This window comes from Rattus norvegicus, chromosome 2 (assembly GCF_021556685.1).
Source record: "Rattus norvegicus strain SHRSP/BbbUtx chromosome 2, alternate assembly SHRSP_T2T, whole genome shotgun sequence".
NCBI classification, from domain to species: domain Eukaryota; kingdom Metazoa; phylum Chordata; class Mammalia; order Rodentia; family Muridae; genus Rattus; species Rattus norvegicus.
Window position 1 is genome coordinate 248,418,537 of NC_141535.1, and position 17,241 is coordinate 248,435,777.

At 40.0% G+C, this 17,241-nt stretch overlaps 1 protein-coding gene across 2 annotated transcripts in view; it reads left to right on the top strand.

Moving 5' to 3' along the window:
• The window catches only part of Negr1 (neuronal growth regulator 1), a 736,493-nt gene that overhangs the window by 567,657 nt on the left and 151,595 nt on the right, over window positions 1-17,241 (top strand). For both annotated transcript variants that reach the window (XM_087631810.1, NM_021682.2), the window contains 2 exon segments: window positions 453-573; window positions 14,617-14,768. In XM_087631810.1, the coding sequence (XP_087487936.1) occupies window positions 453-573; window positions 14,617-14,768 (273 nt within the window).

Sequence of the window (17,241 nt, forward strand, 5' to 3'; positions counted from 1 at the left end):
TTGGTAAAAAGGGAATGATCTATCCAGGCTCAGAGCACCACATGAAGAAAACCAGAAACTGAAGCAGACAGCCAATGCCAGCTACCTGTGATCGCTCAATAAAGGACAGTTAGATGGAGTGTGGTTTGACCGGGATACAGATGATGTGTTCGCCTCACTGTGCTATTTTTCCAATAGAAACGGAGCCAAAATGTATTGCATTTACTCTGTACTCCCTGAGAACATTCATCTATTGTCCAACTTGAAAAATTGAGCTGAAAATGACTGGTCTAGCATTTGAAGCATAAAACACAGGGGCTGGTATGCACCGGACTGCCAGGCGTGCTATTGCTTTGAATACAGAAGGAAAAGAAGTGTGTGTGTGTGTGTGTGTGTGTGTGTGTGTGTGTGCACCAGCCCTGCTGAAGATTACTTCCTCTTACCCACCGTGGTGTTTTTGTTTCTTTTCTCAGTTGCGCCTACAATTCAGGAAATTAAATCTGGCACAGTGACCCCTGGACGCAGTGGACTGATAAGATGTGAGGGTGCAGGTGTGCCGCCGCCAGCCTTCGAGTGGTACAAAGGAGAGAAGAGGTAAGGGCTTTTGTGAGCTTCACCTCATTCCAAGCACTTTGAGCTAATGTGTTTGTGTTTCAATACTAACTTTAAGCAATTTCTGTAACTGGCTTGAATGGTTCTCAGCAGCCTCCTTATGGGCAAGCAGGATGGAGGGGCCCACCTGGGAGGCATGAGGCGCTAACAGCTTTCCAGAAGAAATGTCCACATTGGTTTCTGTAATCTCGGAAATGCCTGCAAATCCCCCACTGCTGATACCTTTTGCTTCTCTGCCCCTCTCTTTCTAGCAACCATGTTTACTTGGAAGGTAACCTGCCCCTAAAGGGTTTGGGCGTGGATTATGCAAGAATACTTCAAAAGCAATAGGATCTTCAGTCCGTACTCTACTTCCTTAATAAGCCAGAACCCTTCCACCAGCCTTCCTCTACTATAAGAAAGTTTAATGCTTTGTTTTATAGGCTTGTCTGTTAGGTATTCCCTCATTGTCAGGCCTATGGAGATGTTGTGCACGGAAACGGGTTGGAGCAAGGAGATTTCAAGCTATTCTTTGACTCTGCTTGGTATAGCTGTGCCCTCGGGATGTCCCTGAAGTCTTGGAAAGAGCTATTGAGCAAGAAAAGATTTGAGCCCACAGATTTCACTTTATTTCCCAGGAGTAAGTTCAAACCTCTCTAGTTGCCCTTGCCAAGCCAGACATGAAGATCACTGTGTGTTCGTGGAAGACCACAATAAGAGAGGGACTGTGTTATTTGTATTTTGCTTCAAATATAAAAAGTATAGAAAGATGCTAGTGGACCTTTACGAAACCGCTATTTTTTTAAGTTTAAATATTAAACTAAATATGGTCACCATGCCGTTGAATAAATGCATGTGAGGTTTACAAACTCTAATCATAATCATGACTACTTTCAGCTGACATCTGTAAAGACAGCTTGTGAAACCACATAAAAATGTGCATATGGTCAAAATGAATGAGCAGAAGCATGGCACAAACAGGTGTCTAGGTTTTATTTTATTCTCACGTGAATAGTGTGTGCATGTATGTGTACGTGTGTGTGCACATGGGTATTTGTGTGTGTATACATGTGTGCATGTTTATGTGCATGCATGTATGTGTGTGCATGCATGTATGTGTATGTATGTATGTGTATATGCGTGTGTGTGTGTGTGTGTGTGTCTGTGAGATATGTTCACCCCTGGGTGTACATCTGTAGGACAAAAATTCATGACCAGGATTATCCCGTCTACACTTTATTTCTGAGTCAATATCTATAAACTCTTCATTCATATGCTAGGACAAGGCCTCTCACTGAACCACCATTTACCATTTGACTCAGCTGCTTGGCTCCAGTGTTTCTTCTATCTCTGTCTTCCAAGATTTGAGGTTATATACATTTCCAGCTATTTCTGGCCTTTCCTGGGGGTATGAACATGAACTCTCATGATTAGCAAGAACTTTACCCCTTTGATAGCTCCTTATCCTTCTGCCTTTGAAATCAGAATCAGAAGCTAATTGGAGGAAAAACTTCCATTTCAACAAAAGATTATCAATAAAGGCTATCCTCAACACTCTTTAGTCTAAATTTTTGGCACTATTTTATATGTGACTTCTTGTAATTGGAGAAGTTTCGGTTTGTCAGTCATTTCATTAATTAACTTATGCTATCCAAAATCCTAAATTTTCCTCTTAGTGGCTTTATAGGGACCCCATGTTTAAAACATGGTGGAGATAGATGAACTGCCTAGTGGCTTTTTCATTCCCCTCACTAGGTTTGGGCATCAACAACAACAAACCTTTCAAAGGTCTGGTAAGGCAGGTTGGAAAGCTCATTTTGATGCTCTGTGAGAACATTATCCTGTAGAGTGCTGCTCAACCTTCTGAAAACCATGACACTTTCTGCTCAGATACAATTGTATCTGGTTGCCCAAGAAATATCTGTGAGCACATGGCACATCTTGGAAACATCTGTCGTCAATGGAGCCTCAATTCTTCCTTCCACTAAGACACTCTGCAAGAGCCTCTGAGTCTCCCATTCTCCATAAAAAGGAAGTCTAATACTGATTAAGATTGTCTTACCTGCCTTTTAAAGTCAGATTTTGATCTGTGGCATTCATTTCGTAAAAGCTAACAGTAAGAATCATTCCTCTTGTCCTCCAAATATGAGCCCTTTTGTTGGTACCTACCTCATTTCCAATTGCCTGTAATGTTCTGGAACCATATGTCCTGCTAAATTCTTGAAGCATTGCCGAAAAGGCTATAGTGACCCCCTGGGCAAGTTTTGCAGCCTGTAGCAAAAGTGAAGCTTCAGTCCTTACTGGGGAAAGGAGCTGTAGACCACTTGCTGACAAGGAAGGTATATTGATTCTCCCACCACTGCTTCCACAACACACACACCTGCTGAATGTCAAAACCAGATGCATGCATGAAAAATAATGGGGCAGAATACACCCATCATTGTTTGAGTTATAACTGAAGAAATATCAAAATCCCCAAATGTTGCTAGAATAATTTCCTCTCAAACTATCAAAGCAATTTATCTGTGGAACACAGGAGAGCTGAGGATCTGCCTACAGCACTGTCTCCACATAAGTGATCTGCCATGACGGCCCAGGCTGTGCATTTACTTCATCAGAGTGGAACTCATCCATCGCTGCATGAAGGTGTCACTCTAAGCTGCTGATAGGCATTAAGTCCTCTGAGCAACTGATAACAGATGCTGATATTTCTCCACAGAAAACAAAGTGTGTTCCTGAGCAATCTGCAAAAGTCAGGGCAGCTGGTGACAGCTAGGTCTCATAAATCTTCAGGCAGAGTCTGTGGGGTCAACCCCTTTACTCAGGCACTCAGTCTATCAAAAAAACAGCTTGAGAAGTCAACAGTAAACACCAAGAGCAATAGCATTTTAGGCTGATCACTGATATGCAGAACAAGGCATGGCCCATAAGATACCCACTAATAACAACCAGTGTTTGCAATGAAGGAAGCAGAAATGAAAAAATGGAATTAGGTGGACAAGCAATAGGGACAGATGTATCAGGTGTCAGAGTTTCTTCTTAACCCCCAGAAATATATCCAGGAAGAAGCTCCTGTCAGAGACCTCATCAGGATATAGCAGTTCTTTCAAACGCTTTGTTTCCCAGAGATCTTTCATCTGTGACCCTGATATAAACACCCAGAAATAACCCACACAAGATTTTACTTGAATCTAAGGAAATGCTTATAAATGCCCATGTCTCTTACACCAAGATTGTCAAAGATAGATTTTCATGCAGATGAACACACAGACACATGCTCACATAACAAACATACATACAGGTGCACACATGCCCATGTATATGCATGCCCACACATGTATACATATGTACACACAAATGTGCACAAAAATGCACACATCCATGCACTCACACAGACACACCAAGCCATAAGACAGGACAGCCAAGACTGTGTAGGCATTTACCTCATAAGAGTGAAACTTGTCCATTGTTGTATGAAGGTGCCACTGTAAGCTGCTGATAGATATTAATTCCTATGAGCAAGTGATAACAGATGCTGGTTTTCTCAATAGAAAAAAGTGTGTTCTTAAACAATCTGTATAAGTTGGTGACACAGCTGGGTCTCATAAATCTTCAGATAGAGTCTTTAGAGTCTTTGGGGTCAAACCCTTTTTACACTCACACATGGACACATACACATATGCACACATATACACGTGAACGCACACGAAGACATGTACACATATACACAAGTACATACTCATGCACAAAGGCACACATTCACTCACATACATTCGACACACATACAGAGAGATACATACACAGATACACATAGATACATACACACATGCACAGACACACACACACACACACACACACACACACACACACACACACACACACCAGAGAGTTGGTGCTAGTGGCAGTTCCTGGCAGATAGCCTAAGTTATTTGTCATGTGGATATCTCCACAGGACTGCTTAAATGACTTTATGTCATGGCAACAGGCTTTCTCCAGAATCAGGTCCAGGAGACGGCAGGATAGAAACTGCTATACCAAACCTTCTTGTGACCTTTGTTAGGTCTCATACTATCATTTCTGCAGTACTCTATTAGCTGCATGGGGCAGCCCTACTCTCTGTAGAAGAAGAGTATCAGGCATATGGTATCAAGAGGTGAGATCATCAGATGTCATCTTCAAAGATGGCCTATACTCTGTGTTTTATTGATGATCTAATTGAGTTTCATATTCAAAATATTGCCAATTTAATTTAGTTCATTGCACTATCTTAACAGCCATCATGAATTTGACTCCATTTATACCTCCTTTGTTAAATCATTAGCCTTTTGTGTAAGGTCGACATTTTTAAACAACAAACTCTCCACACAGGAACAATCCTAATGAACTTAATTTTACTTTAAATACATTTTAATATTGGGAAAATTGGGGTTTAGATAACTGGTACAAAGTACAAAGCATTTAAACTTTCTTTTCTTGCTAGCATTAGCATGCTATATTAGGTCATAATTTTTTTAAAAGAGGTATTTATTTATTATATATAAGTACACTATAGCTATCTTCATACACACCAGAAGAGGGCATCAGATCTTAATACAGATGGTTGTGAGCCACCATGTGGTTGCTGGGATTTGAACTCAGGATCTCTGGAAGAGCAGTCAGTGCTCTTAACCACTGAACCATCTCTCCAGCCCAGGTCATAATTTTTTACATGATACATGCCATAATACTTTTCTCCTCTTTTTTCAAGATTTTCTGAAATTCAAGCCCGAGGCCCAGAAAACCATGCTTTCTTATTTCTATTGATCAGTTAGACTGCTCAAAGCTTTTAGACAATAGGTACATTTATTAGTTCATTCTGTTTGTATAAAAATGTCAAAATATCTAGTATACTCTATAAATTAATATCTACCAATTAAAAACAAAATGATAAATCAATAAATCCAATTTAAAGATATAATTATAGTCATTTAGCACAAGGGCTAATTCTAGCTATGCTTTGGTAAAGTCTTTAATTTAAAAAAGTGTGTCTTTCTTAACCCATCACCATAACTTAAGATAGGAATGTGAAAGGCACAAATGAGTCCAATGAATACAAGAGAAATTCACAGCGAGATATTAGAAACTATCAGTTGATAAGTTAAAAGAAGATGTGCTCCCAGATTGTACTATTTGCATTTCACACCGGGAGCTATACCTCCTTCTTTTTTTAATAGCACATTCCCGACTTGGTCTGTGCATATTTGGGTATTATTTATAATATCTGCTGAGAGAATAAGTGACTAATGTCTAATAAATGACTAATGTTCAGCTTAGCATTTCTGTATAGGATGAGTCACCTACATGCACAAAACATGTATGTAGAGACTTCACACAATGGTGATCAGAGGGTCACACAGATATGTGCAGATGCAGAAAATCAGCCTGCTAAAAAATTAATCGCAGGTGATGACCTTGTACGGTTGGTGCCTTACTTCTCTATTGCTGTGATAGGATACCATGGCCAAGGCAAATTATAAAAGAGAATTTGGCTTATGTATCCAGAGGGTGAGATTCCATGATGATGGAATGAAGGAAAGCTCACATCTTGGTCTACAGACACAAAGCAGAGAGAAAAAGAGAAAAAGCACTAATCATGCCAGAGTGAGCATTTCAGGGAATAGTTAGATTGGAGAGCACTGTGGAAGGATAATCACAGCTTCCTACCCAAGTAAAAATGGGTGAAATCTGGTATCACTACCTGAGGCTGGAAACAAGAATGGGATTTCTCACCCAAGAAATGATACCATGAAGAACATAGAGGATCAAAGTTTCAATACTGGGTAGAGTACACCATGCAACAGCAGGAAGTGTGTGTCTGTGCTCTTAAGACTCATTATCAGTCAACTCTAAGTCAAGTTCTCATTGAGCATGTCACATGTCAGCCCATCAATGACTCTTCATGTTTCCTCAACAAAGGGCTCTTTCCACTACATGACAGGCCAACACAACCCCATCTACTTTGCTTCTCCAGTTAAAAATTTCATACTTCTGCCTATCACAACCTGAGCCAACACCACCCTGAGAAATTCCCATTTCCAAAGTATGACATCATCTTCCTTTAGACCCCTTCTTTAGTTGGTACTTTGCTGATAAGACCCTTGCATATACATATGTACACATGCATACACACACACAGCAATGTATGCACAAACACATACATACACATGAACACATGTACATACACTAACACACCCTGTCTCCAGATGCTTCTGTATGTTTCTTCTCACTACATAATCTATAGACTCAGTACAGAAGTGCCTCTCCCCAGCACAGCCTCTGGAGTTTTCATTCTTAGGATTTTGCAGGGTTTCTAAAGGAAGCAGTCTCCTCAAGGCCCAGTTGTACATGACCCAAGAACTAAAGATGCTGGACACACAAAATAATTAAAGACAGTTAGGACAGTATCTCCAAGCTCATTTTTTATGCCAAAGAAACTTAATGACCTGGACCTTTGTGGGAGCATGTGCAACAAAAGCAAACTTTGGTAAGAATATTATAAAAAAGAAAAAAAATTGAAGGAAAGCCACAATTAGTCGAACGAAGAGAAAACAGAGAGACACTACTAAGAGTTGGGAGGGTTTCCCAAGGGAGAAAGGAACCATGAAACTGTGTATAGGTTTTACAGGGCAATGGCAGAAACTGAATATGGGCTAGGTAAACTCTGTTGGGATTAGTTAATTCTCTGGCTATGTGCAGAGTTGATGTGTGTCCTCTTGGATCAGTGAGGAAGATGAATACACACTTCTGACTCAGTTTGGGGTGTTGAGTCCAAACAATGTGCATCTCTGACTCTGGCTTACTGTTGAACTTGACTGTCTGCCTTTAGTCACACAGCCATCATTACGCTCTCCACCCTCGCAGCTGTCCTGGTTGCATTAGCTATACTAAGTTCTCTTGGTTCACATATTTTCATGACTGCCTTGTGGCTTCACCATGACAGACTTCCCTCTGTCACAGTCACAAAGATATAGCTGTCATTCTTGATCATGTGATACCATAATACTTACCCTTAAGGTGGAAGCTTTTGGTTAGGAGTCATATTCACAATTTAGTCTGTCTCAATTAGCAGCAAGAATATGATAGAGGACAGCAGTGTCTTACAAATGCTGCCTGGAGGCAGCCACTGGCCCAGACCTTGTTCTTCCTCCTGTTTATTTAACCCAGTATCACATACATAGTTTCAGGCCCTCATTATACCCAAGCCCTTTATTCTCTTTCTTATTGTTCAGACTTTACAGTCTTTTACTGTGAGCCATTGTCCTTTGATAGTTGCACAGAGATACCTCCTGCCTCAGGAGAATTTTCTCCAAATTGACTCTTGGATGCTTACCCCATCCTCAAATCTATCAGTGTGTCCATTTCTCCTGCTAACCTCTAGTCTGTGAAGTGAGGATTCTTCTTTCATTATCATCTTCCTGGCACCTGACATGTTTCTATAACTGTGTTACATAAATGAGTTATGGTCTTAGTGGTTCTATGATCACTGCCCCTATCCCTGTAGCTGTGCATGCAAACTTACCATCTGTGCAGTTCTGCATACACAAGTGTGCATATGTGAATGGAGACAAGAGATCACTTGGGTTGATACTTCAGATGAACTGTACACACTGGGGGTTTTGGGGGAGGGGTGGTTTTTGTTTTCTTGGGTTTTCTGGTTTTGTTTTTATTTTGGTTTGGGTTTGGGTTTTGAGACAGGTTTGTCCATGTAGCCCGACTGTCCTGGAACTCTCTGTAGATCAGGCTGGCTTCAAGCTCACAGATCTACCTGCCTCTGCCTCCTGAGAAATATGGAAAGTGCTACCACTGCCCAACTTCGCACTTTATTTTTCTTTAAACAAAGTCTCTTGGAGGTTTGGGTCTTGTCAAATAGACTAGTCTAGGTAGACAGCAAGCCCCAGGAATCCTCCTGTCTTCATGTCTCGTGTACAAGGATTCTAAATACATGCCACTTGGCTGGTATTATTTCTGTTTGGTTCTCGTTTGGTTTGTTGGTTTTACTTTTTTCACATGGGTTTGTGAGATCAGACTTAAGATTTGGCACTTATAAGCTAAGCCCTTTATTCAGGGATCCATCTCCCCAAAGTTGCTTTCAAATGGGAAAAGGGAGATGCATTCAATTGATTTCCCTGTCTTACACAATGCTGACCCAACCCCAACATGATGAGAAAAAAAGGAAAGTTGTTTCTGTTGCTCACTTGTGGCTTCCTTTTGTGTGATTGCCATCTCTGCAAAATGGTATTGTTGTATTCCAGCATAAGACTTAACATTAAACTCTTGGGTACCCAGCTATTAGGAAAACAGTTCAAGCAGAGTAGAGAGATTCTGTAGTTGTCAAGGTTGTCAGCGGTTCAGAACCCACTATTATTAGGGGGAGTGGGATTCTACAGTGTGTGTAGCCTTTGTTTCTTTCATGTGGGGCTTAAACCTCCCTCCCCACTGCAAACCAAACTGTCACTATTAAGGCAGCCCTAAAGTCTTGTATCTAAAATTATTAATTTCATTAAAATGGATAGAGTAAACAAGGCATACATTTTAAATAGCTTAATAAAGTCTAAAATCATTAAAGTACCCTAATGTATTATAATAACATTCATTTATTCAAATACACAACTAAAGATAGATACCTCTTGGGGCTCAGACAGTGATGCATAATAGTCTTCGGAATGCTCCCAGGAATAAACGCTACCTTACTGTTCTCCAGCCGCAAGTGTCAAGCCACATAATCAACGAACAGGTTGCTATAGCAGCGTATACACAGAACCTCCCTTCCACACTGGTTTGTTGAAGCTCTCCCCATTTCCATTTTCACTGTTGGTTTCTTTGCCTGCCCTGGGGGATCTCCCAAAAAGCCAGGATGAGACTGATAATGGGCCCACGACTGATACTGAGTTTGGCATGTCTTGAAATCACAATGCCATCACTCACCTTGCTTTAAAAATAATTTCCTGTGTGTTCAATATTTAATGTTTGGCTGCAGTCTGAGGGGAAGTGAATCCATTTTACGGGACAGACTCTATCATTGAACAATGGCTTTACCTGCCATAATCTAGTGCCCGCTAGATTTGAGGGACATGCACTTAAAGAGTACACGTTGTTATTTAAAACCATTCTTACATCCACAGTTGGCCTCAGGATTAGCTTCTCCCATTTCAAAGATAAATACATGAAAGTTTACCAAGATGTAATAACCTAATGCAAGCAACCAAGCATGCAAAAGTCACTGTGTGCCCACATTTTAAGAGGCCAGCACTAGTCCTATTCTACGATGTGCTTAGAATACAACAGATAACAGAGGCATTGAGAAATGTTTTCATTAGGCAACACCACACTCACAGGCAAGACAGGCATGAATCCGAAAGAGGTACTCACAAACATGTGGGTAGATGTGCAACCAAAGCTGTGTTAGGAGATGCCACCCAACACTACAACTCTACCAGACTTGAACCATGGAGACCACTTTATAATTAAAGAAGCCATATTTTTTGGCAGATGGCTGACTTTCTGCTATTCTTGACCATGTTGTGCATGAGAGTTTTTCACCCCTTCAATTTTATAGTGGGCTGAGAGATAAAACTACAAACAAAAACTGCTGCCCATGGGGGTATGTGCTAAGGCACAGCTCCAGGAGGGAAAAAGACCAGGTTTGTGGCTTCTCATCCCAGGCTATGTGCAGCCTGAGAGCCTGACTCCAGGGGAGGACAATAGCAGCTGCATAAAAAGCTTCACTCAAGGCAGAACTAAGCCCCAGAACCAGTAATGAGCCTCCAACCCAGAATGATATAAAGCTCCCAGAATGGAAGCTTGCCATTTTGTTGACTCTCTACCCCATTAGACTCACCCCCTGGATTCATCCCAGCTTTTGTGACTTGACTACAGCATGTCAGTTAGCTATTTAGCTCCAATAGCTTTGTTCCATGGCCCAACTCAACTTTCCTGAAGCACTCATGCTTTCTGAGCTCTCTCCCAAACACTTCTGTTTGAAGACATCAACGCTAACTTCTAGGGGTGGACTCCAGCAGTTTGAGGAGATCCACATTTGAATATCAGTAGTTCTGTCAATTATTGGATGGTAGAAGATGAATTAGGTTAGTTTTTCTAAACTTCTGTCTCCTCATCTCTAAACTAGGACTAATAACACCTATCTCCCAGGGTTGCTGAGAACATTCATTCATGTCAATTTGCCACTCTTAACACCACATGTGCACTGTGCGCGTACAAATACTGAAGAATTTCAGTTTTAAATGTATTGGGAACAATTGCCACCTTCCACATTTGTGTGAAGCTTTCCTGTATACAATGAGACTAGAAACACAGTCATGACTGGGCCCATAGCATTCATTGTTGATTCTGACCTGGAAAGAAAGATCGGGCAATAATCCCAAACATGAAGCAAGGCAGGCCTGAGACTGAGCGAGACACGATGCTGTTGCCCTACTTATTTTTGCAATCATAGCAATTGATGCTAACACTATGGTTGGATTTTTTTTTCCTCTGGTGACTTTGCTACTGGGTTTCTTGTCACCTTACATAGCTAGAGTCCAAAAGAGATAATGAGTGCAATTTGTGATCATTTGATACCTAAGCATGCCTGGTTCCCCTTATTACCTCTGGCATGAGAAAATACAGGACTCTGTTTTAATACAGTAGTTCCTGTTGGGGCTGTGCTCACAGGAACCTGCAGCAGATGCTGGCAAATCAAGCAGCCTACAACCCTCAGATTTATGAGGCATTGGCCAAAGACAGAGTGAGAGTCAGAGTAATGGCTGTCAGTATGGACCAAACTACAGCCAGTGCCAGGGATGGAGGACAGCAGAATATGCAGTAATTGAAGGATCTTGCACCCAAGTTCCCCTGATGAAAGTAGGCAAGGACACATGGCCAAGTACTTCCTCATAAGCACCATATACTACAGTTACTCTTCTAAAGAACGGGTAACCTGGTGCATGAGTTTTAACTCCTAATTTAGGAAAGATTCTCTCCCATTGTAGGGAAAGTCTGTAAGAAATAAATAAGACAATATAAGAATGATTCTATTATCTATCTACCATCTATCTTCTATCTATCCATCTAATTACTTTATTTCTAACTCTATTTCTATAGGACCTCATGTAGCCCAGGTTATCCTTCATTATCCTATGTAGCTAAGAATCACCTTGAAGCATCAGGAGGATCACTCTGACTCTACCACCTAATTTGAAATATATGCTATCACACCCATCTTATGCAATGTTGGGGATAAAATCCAGGTTTGAATGCTGGAGCAGTATTGCACCAACGTTGCAATACTCATCCAAGAAAGAGTCTCTTAATAAAAAATAAAATTACAGAAAAACATCTTAGAAACAAAAAAATAGTCATCAATTAAAATACTCCTGATGACTCCTGATACATGCTATAGCTTTTAGGTGGGACTCATGTTTACACCATTTGGTGATTAGGGCGGGTTTCATCTGTGGTTTGGGTTATTTCTTTTCTTCAGCTTCATCCTTTGGAAGGGCAGAGTTTGTGTTAATCTATCTTTGATCACGTGAGATGGAAATCACCTTCACAATAATTTAGTAAATATTTTCAGAATTGCATTGAATATTTGATAAAATTCCCAGGGCAAGATCTCTGTGATGAAAATCACAAAGGCACACTCTCTGGACATACAACTGGTGTCCACACTCAGGTGGACCTCAGTGGTCACACTCAAAGACAGTGTTGCATAGCACTTAAAGAGAAGAGCATGTCTTAAGTGTCATGTAAGGGATAAGCAGTTCTCAAACTTTCTACTGTAGAAGGAAGTTAGCAATAGACTTCATTAATTTCAGGAAAGTAGCCTCCCCTGGAGACAATCGTGAAGGAAGACATTTCTCTTGTTCATTGTCCTCATCATCTTTCTGGCTGTTGGGTTAGCACTCTGACATGCGGCTGTGATAATAGAGCAGATGCTGCTGCCAGAGTGCTACAGCAGGGGCTGCAGTGAGTGTGGGCAACAGCATGCATGACTCAGCAACATCTGTAGCTTGGTCTCAATGAAGGGCAGGAAACTGAAAGCCAACTCATCCAGAGAGACAGCAGTGACAAAGCAATGGAGCCAGAAAGCTTAATGTACTCCCCTGAAAACATCTCAGAGTTCAACCAGTGGAAGATTCTAGTTCATTTCTTCTCAGTTCTGTAGCAACGAGACACTTCTAGTTTGTGGCACATCAGAGGTTCAGGGGTCCAGGGAATTGCAGAGCCCTCAGAAAATGTGTCTGTAAAGGACATGGACACAATGGCTTAAACTCCAGTACCAAAGCAGACAAGGAAATGGACCTGTGATCTGTACATGTGGTATAAATAATCAATTTAAAATAAAGTTATTAAGGGGATGCACGCAGATGTTGCCCAGTTAGCAGAGTGCTCATTAAGCCCTGGGTTTACTCTCAGGCATCAAATTATATTCATGCATTCATTAATTGGTTAAAGGTTATTAATGTGAGGCATGGAAGTGTACAATAAGTCACTAGAAATTTAGCATATATTTTCATAATTTTAAAATACTTTCAGCCAACATTCTCATTTAGAATTGGGAATCATTATTTCTGCTCAAGTTTAAATTTTGTTCAATTCAACTAAAAGTTTTGTTAATATGATTAAAGTTTGCATTTTGAATAAGTCAAATTCAACTACTAAGGATAGTAAAGTAATTCCAAGAGTATCATATCTCACTCACCACTTTACATTATACATAGAATAGTTTGTCTTGATTCAGTGTAAGACAAAGTTAATAAGTCAGTACCAACTCCAGAGAGGCCACTTACCACATGAATTTACCTACGCTGTGGTCACTGTTTCTCATTCACATAAATCTGAAATTACTCAAGCAGAAGGTAGAATCTAGTTTTATCTTCATTGATACAGAATTTATATTTAAAGAAAATATTTCTTCAAGTTGGCTTCATCTCATGATTATTCTAACTCATTGTCCTATAGAAATACTCCATGTACTTGTGACACCACTGTGAATTATTTACAATTTTAACATCAAAGCAAGTATGTCTCTGTAGTCTGACATGTTTTAGGAAATTCAAATAATTCAACCTGTTAGACAAACAAACAAACACAAACTCCTGTATCCAAACTGATAGTACCAGGCAACAGTGGGTTACACAGAGAAGACGGTCATTTACGAAATAATAGAAAACATAGACCAGATGGCATAAGGAGAAAACCATCTGAGTGACAGGAAAAGTGGGAGGTCAGAGGCAAGAGTAGATCCAGGAAGAGGCAGAAACAGGAAGTGATGTGACCTGTTATTGCAACATGGAGTCATGCAAGCTCAGATTGTACAAAGGTCTCAGGTGCTGAGTCTGGAAAGAGTGTGAGGACATCAGTAGTATCAAGCAGATACTGTTGACATTTTTACATGTAGAGGTTTGAAGGAATTATAAAGTCCTAATAAGGGGCAAATGTGTTTTAAGATTCTGAATGCTGTCTGCATTGCTATACTTCCATCTCTAGGTTAAAGGAAGTCATGCCCCAGCCTTGGTTGTCTATGGCAACAGCTATATGGTATTGACTTTTGACTTGAATCCTTGTAACATATAGTTTCAGAGGAGTTACCCACAAAGTACTTCGGGCTCCTATCAGCTAGCCAGCTTACCCAGAATCCATCAGTCAAGTTTTGGTGGGCTCTCTTAAGTCTACATACTTTTCCCTCTTTTTTGGCTTTCCAGGATAAGAAACCTTTGCTCTACTGGTTTACTTTGTACACTAGAAAGAGTACATATGAAGATCACATGGTCTAATTTATCATGTAGCAGGGCAACCAATCAGAGCAAAGGACAGCTATAAAGCTTGTCTTCTGCATCAAGTCCACCAAGGTAGGAGAAGTGTTACAGAACAGAGCTAACACCATGTTGCTAAGATCCATGCGTGTGTGGTGACGTAGCTTCCAGGTTGTCCTGGCAACTCTACCTAAGCTGAATTTGAAACTGATGTCCCATATACATGCTTATTATAGTATGTTCTATCTTCTAGACTCTTCAATGGCCAACAAGGAATTATCATTCAGAATTTTAGCACAAGATCCATCCTCACAGTGACCAACGTGACACAGGAGCACTTCGGCAACTATACTTGTGTGGCTGCCAACAAGTTGGGCACAACCAACGCGAGCCTGCCCCTCAACCGTAAGTAAAAAAAGCATACTCCAGAGGCCTCCAAACTCCTCTGCATGAGCAGAAGTGAAGCCCAAGCATCGAGTATGCTCAGCTTAAAGTTCATCCTACTGTAGAAACAGAAAAGTTTGTTCCAAAATTATCTAGATGTTTGAGAATTCTATAAAACCAGTAAACCTCTACATGTAAAAATGTCATAGAGTTTAAAAGGGGTAGGGGTTAGAGAAATAGATGAAATGCATCTTCTGACTGAAGATAGTTAAATGAGGTTTTATCCATACTGGTTTATTCTTTAATAAGGTGTTCTCTTGAAGCACAGAGGAACCACAACTTTAGCTTACTCTTGGTTCTTCATCTTCAGACACTCAGAAGTCACCAGAAATTCACATGCTGTATGTAAAATGAGAAACAAGCGCTGTAAAACATAAAACAAGCACTGGAAAAGTATTTTATTTATATATGTCGCATATTTATTCAAAACTGTATCTTGAAATACAATGTAGGGATTAATCGAGATAAAAGCTGTATTGTCTATACACCTCAATGCAACTTAATGGGTTGTCTCTTGGGTTTAAGGCCCAAACGAGAAAACCAAGCAGTCAGGAAGAGAGGGAGGTGAATTCCCTGCTGACAGAATGTGGGACTCATTTGTAAAGCAACATGTTCCTATCTAACAAAAGACATGTGAGGTTGTTGTTTAAAGACAGTGTATTTATGTATATGGGCAGGAATTTGAGAGTGTCCATGCCCAAGCAGAACACTTTTGCACTTGTTCAGTTGAGGTCAGAGATTTTAAAGGAAAAGTGGTGGGCACATCAATGGTGTTCTTTGCTCCAGGTCATAGGCTTCTGTTCCAAAGATTGAAAAGGCAGATATGAGCACCTCTGGGCATGCTCCATTTTCTCCAAAAAGTTTTAGCAGATAAAAGGAAGGGATACTTTGAAGACATATTAGTGTATCTGCCCTCAAGGTGTCTGCCTGCCTTCAGAGCTCACTCTAATGCATCTCAGGCACTGGAAGTGATTGAGCAGCAGCCCTGGGGACCAGCAGGAGACGGAAAATCCTACATTAATGCTTTTTCTCAGCAACTACAATTAATACCTTGTGGAAGCTGAGTGACTTACAGATTGTTACACCCATAAAACACCACTCATTTTAAAACTGAGTGTTTCTCAGAATATTCAGGAAGAGTGAAGACTCTCTGCTTCCTCAGTTTCACAAAGTTATCTGAATGAGTCTCCTCTCAAAGTTTGTATTCTTGCTGTAACGTGGCACACGTTTTTATGTTACCCTGTGATAACAACTTACTCCAGGAAAGTGCAGACATTGCGTAGATCATCCTAGGCAGAGGCATTTCTGTGTTGTAGGAACAAAAATGGGAGGTAGGTGCTCCATCTCACTTAGAACGCACTTCGTTGTGTTTTACAATTTATGAGTTTTAAATTGGAGTGGTTAAAAAACTTCTAATATCAAATCAAATGCAAAGTTTGTGTCAACTCTTTCATTGTTTTAACTCCATATTTTCTAATATTTCATAGCACAAATTTTGAAATGAAAAGGGTCATGGCTATGCACTGGCCTTCTGTAAAATTCTTGCTGAGTATTTTTTCTCATGAGGATGTTTTCTATGGTGATTAGTCACAAAAGCTGCTGAAGTGATCAGGAGCAGGTTGAATTCTAATTTAATGTAAAATATTCACAGTTCTATGGATATTGTCGATATTTTAGATGGCTTAAATATTCAAAAATCTGAAAGAATAAATTAATTTTAAAAGCAAAGAAAAATTGAGAGTTAATGAATTGTTAACTTGCTAGCAAAACTTCTAAATCACAGTTTATTTTCAAAAAAGAAGTAACAATATCTCTTCCAATTTAGTATCATACATTATGTCTATCTGTCTGTCTGTCTGTCTATCTATCTATCTATCTATCTACCATCTATCTATTCATCACCTATCATTTATCTTTCATCCATCTGTCATCTCTCTCTTACTAACTCCTAACTGTTAACACAGTTTTAATGGTTGGCTAGCAAAGACAGACTTTGTCTAGAACTGTGAGCTTGTGAGCTGGCCCAGGAAGTTTAATGTTGTGTCTGTATATACAGAATACTTCTCTGCAATGACTGAAGCTCTTCTGCACTAGTGTAATTTCTATTCTGTGCTATAATTATTGTTTTGTTTTATCTTTTACTTTTCTTTTTTGATACTAGAGGTCAGATTCATCGTTCATGTATACTAGGCAAACAACGTAACCTTGAAACAACATCTCCAACCACTATAGATATTTTTACACATTTTGTATCTTTCTGTTGAGTCCTGTGGAGATTCAAAGCTACATCAGTATCTCATCAATCACTTTAGCTGCCATGTCACCAAGCACAGTGCCTACTATTAAATAGATAATTAGTGAAATTTTAATGAATAAAGAAACTAAGCCATGAGTGAGGAAATGGATGAACTGATGAGTCAATGAAGTGTGAACT